Raw genomic sequence first — 14,920 nt, forward strand, 5'->3', positions numbered from 1 at the left:
AGAATTTGATTTTAGTGAAATTTAATCCATTTTGATTACTTAGTACAAAATTTCTACCAGGTACTTCATTGATTTTCAACAGAAGTTAAATTTCCAGTGATATAGATTAAGTTAAACAGTAATCTTAAATCCTAAGAATCAAAGAGTCAATATTGGCCGGCACATCTAGAGTAGATTAAGGAAAGCTTACCTTCAGATCCTGTCTCTTTTTCCTGTTTTTGAGTTTCATTATCTGGTGACACTTCTGACATCCATATTTCAGGTTTGGTAAAACAACCATTTTTAACTGATAGTCCCCAGACCAGTCTTCAAAAAGATCAACTATGTGGAACATGTTGTAATCTGCTATTCAGCCTATGGACCCTTATTTCTTTTTTACACTATTGGCCTTTTGGTTATAGAAGTTTTTAACATCTGCAGCAGGTTTGCATGGCATGTAATTCTGGTACCATGGTCAGAATTGCATCACTGCTCAACACTGCACAATATTAGTTTATTGCAACATTTTCTGAGAAATGTGTTGCCGCTCCGAATATGGTGGTATTTGCTGAGTATTGAATATTCTTAAGACGCAGACAATTCATCAGCTTAGTTTGTGAGGACATTTTAATGATTATTTGCCATTTCTTGAATGGTATATGTCACCAGAGGAAATGCTGTTCATCAAATGATGGACATATTCTCAATAGATTAAAGATAAAAAACCTGATACGTTCGATCATTTCAATTAATATATGCTGCCAAAGAGAGAAAAGATGTGAACTTGGCTTTACAAATAAATGTAATGGTGTTTAGAAAATCTATGTGAATCATTACAATTATGTAATTGTGAGTTAAAAAGAAAAAAATGTGCATTAAAAAAATGTACTCATTCCTAGATTGTGTGAAATTCTATTCACTCAAGTACAAGAATAATGATCAGTGGCACAGGGTCCAAAATGCTAGTGACTTTCATTGACCAAAAAGAACCCGTCCAAATTTCCCTATTTTGTAGAAGACTACACGGTAAACATAATATAAATTTTGAATCATGTTGTCTCATTTATTTGCACTAACTAGCAGCATATGACGTCAGAAATGATGTAATTTTTGCAATACAATCTAAAAAGGTTAAAACAATCATTTTTCCTAGGTGTTTGCTTATTGTACTGGTATTTTAGAAAACATGCAGCTTTGAACAAGTATCTGTTTCACGTTCATTGTTTACCAGTATCCTGAATATATAGATACAATTTTAACAAAATGTAATGTTTGCTCAAGCCTGCACTTCATGTTTCCTGGACCAAAAAATGCTTGAAAATCTGTGAACTTTTTTTTTTCAAAAACTTAAAAGGGAAAAGAATAACTTTATAATAATTATTATTATAAAGTATTTATAAATTGAAGGTAATTAGACCAACTTGAAACTCATGAATATACCTAAAAAATTCACACTGTCAGTATCTTTATATGTAAAAATCCACCTGCATATACTTTATATATACATGTAAATAATAAAGTTATGATGTTTATATTAGAGACTGTAATACGACCCTATTATAAACTGAAGATTTCCTTATTTTACACGAGAACTCAATTCCGCAATCCAACCGTTTTGCTTACAATTGCGAGAATATAAAATCGTACATGACCAATTCATTTAGTCTTCATCTGTCCAAAAAATTAAAGCATCATTTTAGAATCCACAAGATGTGCTTCTCACGTTTTTTACATGAATATCAATTCCTCATGTTTAATTAAAAATCTAGAGTATTTATATACAAATATCCCCATTAAAGCCACTACAATGTGTGACATTGTGTGTACATGTACTTGTGTAATTAGTATATGTTATTACTCTGAGCTTATACATGTATATTTATATAATACATAAATAACGGTTTCTTAAAAATCTTATTTTAAAATTGCAATATGAAAAAAAACACAAAAACAAGAAACTTTCATCTGAAAAGCACATTTATTTCATTTTGTTTTATTATTGCACATATACATGGTAAACACTTCTGACAGGGGAAAACCAATATAGCAAGCCCTTAATGACAAACAAAAAAACACAAATAAATAACTGGTAAATAAAAACAACCTGATAATTAAAAACTATGGCAACAAAACAGTCCTCTGGTGGTTCATAGTTGTGTCTGTATGAAAAACAATACTTCACAAAACTACCGGTACTTAATATGACATGCAATATCATTAATATGGGAATAACATTAAAAATAATAAATATTTCACTAACTCCTCGATGCTGAGTATCACAAATTAATGTATATTTGCAGGAACAACTGACCTTTGTTTTAATTGTTGTACTGATTAATTACTAACAAAATATTTTGGTAAGCTTTGCGTAAATATCTTGGTGACTTTTGTTTTTATTTTTAAAAAAATTCATTGCACATGCAACTACATGATTCTGGATTAAGATATTCTTTTTTACTGGTAGTACGTGTATAGCTTAATTAACTGCATCTGAGTAGAATATCAAATGTTAAGGATATTACACTGTATTTCCTGAAAACATGCATGTGATAAATAAAAATAAATTGAGCCTCATTAAAAGTTTACTACGGATCTTTTCTTTCTGCCAATCCATGGACTGAAGTAGTAAATTGCACATTTTTTACAGCAGTTATAAATGAAAAAAAGAAACGAATGATTCTGAACTAAATTATCCTAAAAACAAAAGTGATTTTTAGTTAACGTTTTGATAGGAGAAAATTAACAATTATTCAACCTTTTATAGATCAAACTTCAAATTTAAATAAAAAAATGCTTTTCAAGGGGAACAACTCTAATAAAATCTGGTCTAATACAATTTATTAAAATGTTAATGAACGTTGAGGCAATCTGAAAATTTCCCAGTAGAGTTCTTAAATCTTAATATTAGACACAAGTTTTTCCCTATTTCTAATTGACTTTTGCATCATGCAGAGAACATTTCCTAATGGGTTTTCTAGCATGAAAATCAATGCTGAGTTTCTTAATATGACCAAATACTGGTGTATAAAACCTTATAGTAACATTCTAGCTCCTGCAGAAAATAATATAAACACTGGGTTATTGACATCACAGTTAAGCTAAAACTAGAGTATAACATAAACTCATGCCAAAATATGCTGGTAAAATGCCCTTGATTAAATAGAATCAAATACATCATGGCCATAAATATACATGTGCATTGTAGCATTATATCTTTTTTTTCCTCAATTAAGGAAAAAAACAAAACAAATTATGCCTGAATTGCTTTCATGTGCATGAACAGACTGTATTATACAATATAATATTGCAAAATTCATATGCATGTATATAATATGTTTTTTGATGACGTGCATCAGAAAAGTTAAAAAAAGAAAAATCAATTATCATCTCTCAACTTATAGATTATCATGATGAGACTTATGTCATAATGATCTGAAATATAATCGTTACAAATTTTAAATAATGTTGCATTAGGAGAAAAGATCATCTACATGTAGATCTTTATACATGTACATAGCTTTTTGGTTTTCAATAATTTCCAAAATGTTTCAGAGAATTTAAAACATATTGCATTAATATGATAAGATTTTAACGTTTTCAGAAAATTATATTATCAATGTTAATTGCATTGGATACTTTCTTGATTAGAAGAGAATAAGATGAAAAGTGAATGGAGCATTAATACAGCCATTCATCAGTGCATGGTCCCTATCTTTTGGAGATAGATATTTTTAAAAAATTCTTGGGTTGTTAATAGATCAAATACATATATACTAACTATTACTCTCTAACCTTTATTTGTACAAATCAAATTCTTTGAATACTGGGGATACTTATCTACTATCGATACTTGCATTTTTACATTGCACAAGATTTTTGCATATTATAAATTATGCAATTATAAATCAAATACCGGTACAGCTGAACAGAATAAAAAAATAAAAAAAACAAACACAAAAAACCCTGTTGCATGTCAGATGCATCTGGAACAAAAGGTAATGAGGCTGGTTTTTTCCCCTTTGCTTTTCGATGAGTACACAATGTAAAGCTTTGAAAATTAATACTCTGATTGAAAACATTATTACAAGCATACATGCCCAGTAAAGAACAACACTTGAAACTGATCACAACCCATCATACACTCACAACAATTGTTCAAAAATTTTCCAACTAAAAAAAAAAATCACAATTTTTTTTCTTCTGAAATTTAACACTACGGGTTTAAAATCAAATAATTTCCCTTTGGCCAATTATCAATGAACATATATATCAAAATGATACACATATGGCCTATTAAAAAGAGTTCATTGTATGTAGTAAACCCATAATGCACTTCAGCAACACCCCCCACTTTCTTTCTCCCCCTCTATCACATGGAATGGTTGAGCCGGACGGGTGAATCCAGTTTTCACTCCATCCCATCCTTCTTCCACGCGGATCTTTCCTTGCTCCAGCAATGCGTGGACTTCTCTGGCCACCATGAGAAAGGCCTCCTCCACATTTTGCCCTGTTTTTGCCGAAGTCTCCACATATTTTAGTCCATTCATTTCCGCGAACATTCTCCCCTCTCGGGTGGTAACTTGCCTTTCGCCGTCCCTGTCTGCCTTGTGACCTACGACGACATACACAACTTTTTGGGGTTCTATGTGGGCCCTAGATTCATGAAGCCAGCCCGCTAAGTTTTCGAAGCTTCTACGATTTGTGATGTCGAACACAATAAGTGCTCCTACTGAATTTCTGTAGTACGATCTGGTTATAGATCTGAAAAAGAACAAATAAAAAATGAAAATTTTACTACATATATACATTTTGGTCTGATCAATTGCTAATGGATCTTTATTCGAGCTTTTAGTGTCTAAACTCAACTTGAAGCATGAACTTCAAATTTTTCAAACAAATAATCATTTGTGCACAGTATTTCATACAAATGTAATACGATCGAGCTATGAAGCATTATGTAAATAACTGACACATGGTTATAGATATGTTCATGTATGGAGTGTTGATGCATTATTTGAGAATCAATTTTTCACTACAAATGAAGTCATATTATAGCTTAGAAAATTTAGTTGTAGAGCTAATAAATCCCTTAAAGCTATATTAATGCTATACGTCTGCAACTCCACTACACAATCTTCTCCTATCTCGAAATTATTTTGACACTCGATGTCTTATTATATTTTTAAGTGCCATGAGAAAATTAAAAACTTGAAGTTTGATAAACAAATGTACGAATTATCATTGCATTAAATTATTCTTGTAAAATATATCAGACTTTGTGTCTTATCTCCTGTCAAATGTTTGACAGTCCTTTAGACATGCAGTTAGACTTATAGTCTTAATGTTATATAAAAGACTTATTGTACCTCTTGTTAGTACTGAAACTAAGCTGGAAAACTCTGCATAATTAATATACTATGGCACTTGGCGAACTGCTAATCCAGTTTCAATGATTGTCAATATATCTTAACTTGGACCGTATTTTCTACATTACCAATGCTCTGAAATATGTAAATGTTCAGCATGTGCATTGTCATTTATCAATTCTTTGATACTTTTAACGTAAAATCTTGCTTCAGCCTTTTGGACTGCAAATTGATAAAGAGAAGAAATGGGTTGCATATCATTGCATGCATCTTTTTTTTTCTACTGTTGCCATTTTGAATAAATTATTTCCACAAGACGGCGATTTTCATCATCTCTCCATGATGTTTATGTATCTTGCATTGAAAGACTTTACCGAAATCGTTCTTGTCCTGCTGTGTCCCATAACTGTAGCTTCACTCTGACACCTTGTTTCACTTCGATGAGACGGGCATAGAAATCAACACCCACTGTCGGGTCACATTCATCTGTAAACTTTCCCTCTGTGAAATATTTCAATAAAGATGACTTTCCAACAGTGCTGTCCCCGATAAGAATTAGTCTAAATTGGAAATCAAAGATAGGTTCCACCATGATATTATCGGATTCTTCGATTTTTTTCACATTCAAGTTATTATTTTCTCAATGAAATATTGACATTTCTGACGCAGTTTGTTGATTACAACACGTGGGTTCTGACTTCCTGTCTGTATCACGTGATACATCTAAGTTTTGTTGAACATACAGGCAATTACATCTTTTTTAGTCTTACAGTAAAAGTTTAGCTTTTAGAGAGATGTCAGTTCTTTTGTGGGTATGTTGTAATAATCTGAAACAATATTAAATAAATCCGGATTTTTATCGGTCTCTTTGACCAGGCTCTAAATTTACTTGTACCGGAAATTTAAAAGTACGAACAGCCAACAGTTTGAATGACATTTTTCCGCCAACAGCATAAAATCAGAGAATATTAGGTTTGCTAGGTCTGCCGTGAATATAAGTTTATATTGGCACTGTATACCTTCCTTTAGTCATGTTAGTACATTACTAATATGCTTCAAATGTGAGTAGCTGAATTTTAAGAGACTTCATATGGTCATGCGCATGCCATCTCAGGCTAACGTTACAGCTTGGAGAGTTTGATGATCGAGCAGTTCTTTGCTGCTCATTGTCAGATTGGACAATTTTCTGACAAACCATGTTGAGTCAAGTATGCGTCTCTACAGAGATAAAAATACAAATTTATCAGAATAAATTATTTTGATGATGCCCATTGGGATGGGTGATACATGAATACCATTTTGCTTAAATACCGGTAATACATGTATCTCGGTGAGATACATGTATGTCCAGACTGAAAAATTCTATAACTATAGTCTGTCCCAGGTTATTGATTCCATCACTGTTTGATGATTTTTAATTAAAATACTTGGTGAAAAATCCAAGATATCTTTATTAAAATATCATCTCTATTACCAGGAGAAATTAATATTATTTCTCTAGAATGAAAACAAAAGTAATGGGGATATTCAAAATTGGAAATGTTTACATCTTTTCTCCATTTGGAAGCTCTTGGGACACCCTGCACAATTTTTCACCATTAACATCTAGGTACTTTGATGTCTTTTGCAAGGCAAAATCCCTGAAGACTTTTTATTTTGGATTGTGATTCTAGTATAAAACCTGAGGCAAAAGAGGGGGGCATTTCGAAACAGATAATCTGGACTCTGTTCATTGTAGTGAATATAGATCTTATTTTGGGCATTAATATGATTATCGCAATATTGCGCAAAAAGTGGTGGAAGCAAAAACTTGGGATAGAGTATAGAAACAAGAGACTTCAATCTCCGAATCTCAGCCAGAAGTGATTCGTGAAAATTTGCTCCAACTTGTTGAGTTGATACTACAGAAATGGCATGAATTGAATCAAATGCCGACTTAAACTTTTTACTTTGGACATCCTTTTAAGGTTTCTCCACCCTTGATGTTTTTATTGTTTAATCCATGTACCAGTGATTTTTGTTTAAATTTGAAGATCGTTACATAAACAATCAAATTGAACCAAATTTTTGGTATGTTGCAAATGGTGTTTTTTTTTAATTTTCTATTATTGAACCTTTGTGTTAATTATAATTTTATAAATCTCACTGGATTTGTTAAGAATTAAACCTATGTACTCATGTAAAAGGGATATACTCTAGTTTTGATAAAAATATTAAATAAAAGATTTATAATAATAATAAATTATGTATTAATAGTTTTTATAACACTGACAATTATTTATTTTCATTGGAAAAATGGTCCTGATTTTTTCTATACTCCTTGAGTTGTAGAAAACTTATCTCTACACCTATATAAATAAAGCAAAATCTATATATTACATATTGTAGGCGACTGGACCAGGTGGAGATGTATTAGCCATTTATACACCACCATGCATAATTAATTGGATCCCCTGAGGAGATGATTGAGGGAGAACTGTAAAGATATGTACCTCTGTGCAGGTAAGAAATGTACCTGTGTATATATGCTGTTCATGGACACCTAGATCAAACAAAAATAGCAAGTGGAGGTGAGATCAGGTCCTAATTGTTAAATTCTGTGTCATGTTAATGAATACCTGAAGCGTGTGTATCAAAATGAATATTCTGCTAATGAGTGTGGGCTAATTGTGTTGTCTCCATTGAATACCTGATGTGGAAGCGATGTACATTTCACCTTGGACATGGAATGTGATTTACAAGTAGTAGGGTCTTGAGCGACCTGGGGATTTTTCTACACCCCCCTGGAACACACATCGGCACTTATGCCAAGGACCCCCAAAAATAATTGTGTCCAGTCATTTGGGTTCCTTAGAAGTGTATCTCGGTGTTTATTTGTGTGTATTTTCAGGAAAATAGTGAGAGAGAGAGAGATCAAGGGAAAAATATTTCTAAGGACTTTTTTTTTTTCAAGGCAAGGACTTATGTAGGATTAGTTTTTCTTTTGGTTTTTAAGGATAAACTTCGAACTATTTTATTGATTTCTTGTTTTTTTTTTAGATAAAAATAAACTTGTGATTATAGAGCCTGGAGCGTGCTGAGATATCTTTTTATATTTATAAACGTGTCTTTTAAAGCCTTCATTAATACCAGCTAAAAATATCCATTATAGCTGCAGTGTTGAAGGATGGATTTTCTATGAAAAGAAAATGGATGAAAACTCAATTATCCCGGACTTCTGGTGCTTAAAACATGTAATGGATATGCTGCCTTTTCAGACAAGGTAACTGCAGTAAGTAATTTATTTTAAAAAAAAATTACCTTGGCTATAGCATATATGCTCTTTATCAAAGTTCCAAATGACAGAATCTCAACCAACTCCCAACTCTAGAAATGACTAACAGTCCAAACCTAAATCCCCATCCCCTTCACCATTTTGTACAGTTGTGATATTGATGATACAATAATTAATTTGATCTTACCCTAAAGTAATATCTTTTCAAACAGGCTAATAGTAGTTGCAGTCTTTGGGGGATAAATGCTGGGTTTCATTTAAAAAATGGAAGTGCCATAGAAGATTAAAACTGAAAACAACAGGGATTTTAAATATACCACATACTGTATACTGGGCAAAATAATCAATTTTTGCATAAAAATTTGTGACTTAAAAAAAAAAATTTCCTTGACATATTCATTTATCAGTCCTCTACAACATATAACTCCTAGGATATTTTCTCTTGTATTAAAGTGAAATATTAAGTGTATTGGTATGTATACATATGTTGGGGGTTGTTTCTCAGAAAAATTGTTATCTATTTAGATAATTTTAGAGGAAGAGAAAATGCGTTGTTTATTTCACCAAAAAAAAAATATGTTTCTGTGAACAGCTTGTATTCTGGCAAACATAAAAGCAGTCATGAACAAAAGATGTTACAGTCTGGATCAATATATTTATATTTCCGCGAGATCTACTGTATAACATACAGTATAGTTTTATTTTGTGATGAGAGGATGAAATGACAACATATAATCCTCCCCCCCCCCTTTTTTTAAAATAAGATTTGGATTTGAGGAGGGAGAATGCAATTTGCTGGTATTCACATGATATGGATATTTCATTCTCACATTCATTAATTCAGTTCAGTCATACAAATTTCATTCATTTTAAAAATGTACCAGTATATTCCATTCATATTTAAGTCTCACACAAAATGTGAATTCATGCAAGAACAAATTTCTTTGAAGAAAATTACTTTTAAGTTATTTGTTGTCAAGCTATTCATGGTAATTACTCCTGATTTTCATTAGTGGAAACGGAAAATTGCTTTTAGAATGTTTCACAAATCAAAAAGACTTTCCCTTTTTCTCCCATTTGATGCTGTGTCTCCATGGAAACCTTTTATTGGAGGACATATCACCTGTCTTCAATGAATTTGCTCTAGTTCTTCATGTGCTGGTGACAGTGTGCTGTTAATATGGATTTATCATTCTCTATCACCGTGCTTTTCTTTACGTAATTTCATTTTTTTTTTCTTTAATTGAGGGAACATTCGAGATGTTTTTCCTTCAGTGTCAGAGATTTAACATTTATAAGCTACCAAGGTATGTGACGATTATTGTTATTTTGCATGGCCTCGTCAAGCTCATATGTTATTTATATTGATTTTTTGATTTTTTTTTTTTCTTTCATCTGGATCTTAAAGGGCGTGGACAAATTGGCTAGCTTTGTAAGTCATGATTTTCATGGCAACTTTACACTTCAGGGCATTAGTCTCACTTTTACTCTAATTACTGTGAATTGTGGATTTTATGTACAAACTGTTGAAATGAAATTCAGGACGAGGAATATTTTTAAGGGAGATATTTTCTAAATAAGGTGGGTGTAATTGAAATAGCATGTAAGTGCCCCACCCCTTTTAATGTACTGTATATCTGAGGTAAGGATTTTTTAGTACCATTTTGCTTTTAAACTCTTATTGTATTTCAAGTATTCGACAGTACATGTACCATAGTACATTTATAGAAAAAAATAACACTGTACACTTTTTCCAAATGAAACACTTTGTTTATAGCCATGAGCTACAATTTTTATTCAATTTCACAATTCCCCAGAAATTGCTGTATAAATTAGCCCTTTAATTTGAAGATAAGATACTAACTGATACATGCATTTAAAAAATATTATGTCCCCAAGTAAGTAAGAACAACCAATATTCTAGCTGCTCTTTTCTTTAAAAAATTACTTCGGAGAAGGTGTGTTGTAATAATGATATATATTGTGTTTAAAATAGTTAGTTACAAATTGAACAAGCATTCTGAGAGTATTGCATAAGCAATACACGTCCCCTACCGGTTTGTACAAATTTGTGAAAACAATGCACTGTTATGCAGAATATCATTTCTTACCGTCTCAACAGACCAACCCAATAACGAACCCAATTTTATAATACATAAAACCTGTCAATTAAATTTACAACACAATGCTTGACACTATTTTACAGAAGTGACTTATTTGTTTGTTAGAAACAATAAAAGGAATGGTCCAAGAAATGCACGATATTTTTACTGACAACATACTTTCCTCGTTTATTTGATACACACCGAGCCGGATAACGAACCCGAACATTATAAAATTGGAATTTAAAAAATTAATTTTCTCGAAAATATGTCAACCAGACGCTACAAAAGTGTAAACTTGATCTATAGTTTGACATTTTGAAGCTGTTTAGCAAATTTCATATTATTCCTCAAAGGCATAAAGAAATCAAAGTACTGAAGAACTGACGGGAGTTGATTTTGTCGATGTTTATTTATTTTAAAATCAATTCTATGTTATTTGGCATGACAAGTACATGTATACGTAGTTTCTAATTTGAATTACGCATATTTTTATAATATGAATTTTTGAACTTTTTCGACTAGAATGTCGAGAAACTTCCATATGAATCATGTTAAATAATATTTAAAGATAAAATTAATTCAATCAAACTATGTATCAGTGGTAGAAATATTTCTCGAAAATTGTATGGATCCAAGCAATTATTTTATATTGAACTCTAGTCTCGTTCAACCAAACGCTCGGCTGACACCGTAAATCTCCGGCAAGGGTTTACGGAGACAACCGAGCGTCGAGTTGAACGAGACTATATTGAACTCTGGCGTAGGAATACATACGACTACAAAAAATATTTAAATTGTTCGTACCATTTAAAATCTGACTATTTTTAAGGTATTTGTAAATAATTTCTGTTTAAAAAAATGCTTTAGCATACATTACATCGAATTCATCAATTATTTTCAAGAACTAAGTCTTGTCAGGAGCAATTATTTGTGCTGAGGTCCAAACACTGTTTCACTTTCGGTTTGTCCGCGTGACTGCATAGGAGAGTTGATTAAAAATCAACTCCCAAAAAAGTGTGGATAACTGAAGTGGGACTGACAGACAGACTGATGGACGCAGAGGAAAGCTATAGTCCCCTCCGGTGAAAACCGGTAGGGGACTAATAAGAATGTTAACTCCTTTGTTCTAATGGGTATTCAGTTTCTTCAGTATCTAAAAATCACAGTTCGTAGAATGCTTGATTTTTTAAAATGGCATTAGCTTTATAAGTTTCAAGAGAAATGAAATGCTTAATATTGGTATGTGGTTGACTTGAAATAATCAATGGTATAGCAAACTGTCTTTACATTGATGGCCCAGCAGCCAAAGTTTATAAACAATCTCTTGTTTCGTGTCTCTGTAGTAGCTGGTTCATTGATGTTTTACCTTAAAAAAAATTCCCAATTGTAATATGAAGCTTGGTATTAATGGCATTCAAGTGACAACTTATTTAATGTCGGTAAAAAATTTTGACAGAATATAGAAATTTAGATTTTAAAACAACAAAATTTATTGGTAAAAGTAAAAAAAAATAAATCAAAACAACAGTTGGCATTTCTCTGTACTTGAATGTTTTCTGAGTTGTGCCTGTTATAATACATTAACTATAATTGAGTTAATCAACCCACAGTCCATTTTTCTTTTCTCATACAGAGTTATGATTCTTGGGTCAGACTATATAGTCTTTCTGTTAACCATTGTACTATCTGTTTTGAGCATGATTGGCATTTATGGAAAGTAGAACCGCTAATTGACAAACAGTAATGAGATGTTTGTAAACACGTGTGGCATATGAACTGCTTATTGGGTGAGATAAGTGTTGGTGCTTATTTCTGAGGAATATGTTAAGGCTCTGTTGATTAATGTCGGGGATTGTAGGGAATTGGTGTGGGACAGACATAATTTGTTAGTACTTTTAGATGATATAGTTATTGATAAAAGAATTCCAATCACTGGAAAATTAGCCAGTGAAAAAATATCTACACATTGATTATTGGTGTCATTTTAAATTGATATTTATATGTAAATGCATGTACATGCATTTCTAAAACTAAGTTCAGTTTTCATCCAATCTCTCTGTTCTTTAGTAAATTTGAACTCTACATATTTTCATGTTGACATGTTGAACCAGTCAATTTATTTGAAAAATGAAAAACTGCTGTAGTTTAAATTTTATAGGAAATTCAATTTATGATCACTGAATATGTACATGTGTTACATGTATAAATGCATAGACATATACATTTTGTATTTGTTTAATTCTAAATTCAATTTGTAAATCCCATATCATTGTGTTTATATTATGGTTATTTTAGCCTTTTGTATCGCTCCCCCTTCCTATCGCAACAGCATCGCAAAGCAAAATAAGTCAGGCTGTTGAACTCATACACAATTGAACTAAGTAAATTAACTATGAATCCAGGAACAGCCTTTTATATAAAATTCTGGAACATGTTATGCATCAAAGTTGCAGAAACATCTTTACAAGTGGAATCTAAAATGTTCCAGATGACTTTTAGTGACATACATTCCTGACTGTGACATTAACTGTCTAATTAGTTGTTGTGTTTGACGAATGACCAGCCCACCTTTAATTATGAAGTTTTGCTTCATTGCAGTCAATTGATTCAATGATGGATGATGATCAATTTTTGTATCTTCGTGGCTTTCTATAGAGGTTTTTTTTTGGTCCACATTCAATTTGAAACTAGAAATCACAGAAAAGCAGACAGGCATGAACTGTATGAGTTAATCGGTAAAAGTGCACCAGGTTTATAGTTTAATTAATTGAACTGTTGTTTAGTTAGCAGAGACACAAGGTTCTCCTCAAAGGAAATAGAATAGTGCTCTTTTTGAATATGATATCTCTGAAAAAGATTATGGCTCCAGAATCCATTGGCCATGTTGTATACAAGTCTTTCTAGTTGTGATCCTTGTAAGGTGACCCATGGCTCTCAGAGTAAAGAACTGGTCCTCTGATGCTTTATCTGTATTTGCATGAAAAACACATCTCAGGTTTTGCTTTTCTGCTACCGGTATATGATTTGTTCCAATATGAAGAAAATTTTGAGTGTAGACAAATTTTATATAAAGGAAACTTGTTTATCAAAGCATGTATTTAATAATGCCTTTTTGGGTAGATGATCTCATAATCTGGATCATTGATAAATTACATGTATTTATGTACTGGATGGTCTTATCTTGTGTCCAAATTAACTTACTGGTTTCGGTTTTCTCTCTCTCTCTCTCTCTCTCTCTCTCTCTCTCTCTCTCTCTCTCTCTCTGCTTAGATTGACGGTTCTGTGACCTGGTAAATTAGTCCTTTTCATCAGAATCGTGGACAACTTTGGTGCATGTAGACTGACATTGTCACAGTGACTTTGATTGATCCAGGGTCCATACTTTAGTCTGTGATTCAGCATTAATGTAGCTGACCAGCCAGTCTGTCCTTATATTGGTGGTCAGAGTGGAAGTCTGTGTGATCGCTGAGCCAGTAATTGACATATATTTCCTCCTTCTACTCCTTCTGACTCAGGCTGCCTCCAGAATTGCATGGGAATTAATGGAGATCTAACATGCTCTGAATGGTAAGAGATTTTTTTTTTATTTTTTCTTGGTTATTTTCTTGGGATTTAATTTTCTAAGGGTGATCACTGACTTTTTGAATCCTGTTAGTTTCATGGACATATCTTTCAGGGGATGCAAAAAAAGTTTATGCTATATGATAAATTGTCTTTTGACTAATAGATTTTCAGCTCATTCATTTCTTTGTTGCATTTCAAACAAGTTCAAGGTGAATTGAATCTGATGAGGAAATGCCATGCTAATTAATTGACAGATAATTCACAAATTATTGGATTATAACAACTGTTTATGAGATGATATTGTTGAGAATGATTGAAGAGCTAGCTAGGCTAGTGTTGTGACCCTTGGACCAATGTTAACAAAATAGCTCAGGATTTTTTAGTTCATCCAGATTGCATTATTGTTTCGGGCTAAAGGCAGCATTGTTTGTGTTGATACAGCTAGTGGACTTATAACTCTATCAATATTATAGTGTGTAGCTGGATGCATGCCTTTGACGCTAATGATGTTGTTAAGATAGGGACAAACTGGTTTAATCTCTGATAGCCTTGATGGGTTAACCTTGAAATTAATCATTGTTAAAAGAGATGTGTTCTTTATTATGAGAGAAAACAGAAATTTGTTTTTGTGG

The 14,920-nt window shown here is 32.2% G+C and overlaps 2 protein-coding genes across 5 annotated transcripts in view; one reads left to right on the forward strand and one right to left on the reverse strand.

Moving 5' to 3' along the window:
* Nucleotides 1–2,800: 2,800 nt before the first annotated feature.
* Nucleotides 2,801–6,044, reverse strand: LOC105337064 (ras-related protein Rab-39B). The gene is made up of 2 exons (XM_011441633.4): nt 5,720–6,044; nt 2,801–4,740 (listed from the first exon to the last, which is right to left on the reverse strand). Exons 1-2 carry the CDS (start codon nt 5,935–5,937, stop codon nt 4,314–4,316), a joined length of 645 nt encoding a protein of 214 aa, XP_011439935.2. The 5' UTR covers nt 5,938–6,044; the 3' UTR covers nt 2,801–4,313.
* A 2,545-nt stretch (nt 6,045–8,589) lies between these two features.
* LOC105337065 (SH3 and multiple ankyrin repeat domains protein 2) overlaps nt 8,590–14,920 on the forward strand; it is a 71,749-nt gene continuing 65,418 nt past the window's right edge. Inside the window, exon 1 of one of the 4 annotated variants that reach the window (XM_034478537.2) lies at nt 8,590–8,607. The gene's annotated coding sequence lies outside the window, so the exon portion shown is untranslated. Of the gene's footprint in view, nt 8,617–9,910; nt 9,927–14,274; nt 14,292–14,920 lie in introns of those variants that run through there. The other 3 variants (XM_034478536.2, XM_034478538.2, XM_066070599.1) reach the window with 3 other exon arrangements.

This window comes from Magallana gigas, chromosome 9, assembly GCF_963853765.1.
Source record: "Magallana gigas chromosome 9, xbMagGiga1.1, whole genome shotgun sequence".
Lineage (NCBI taxonomy): Eukaryota > Metazoa > Mollusca > Bivalvia > Ostreida > Ostreidae > Magallana > Magallana gigas.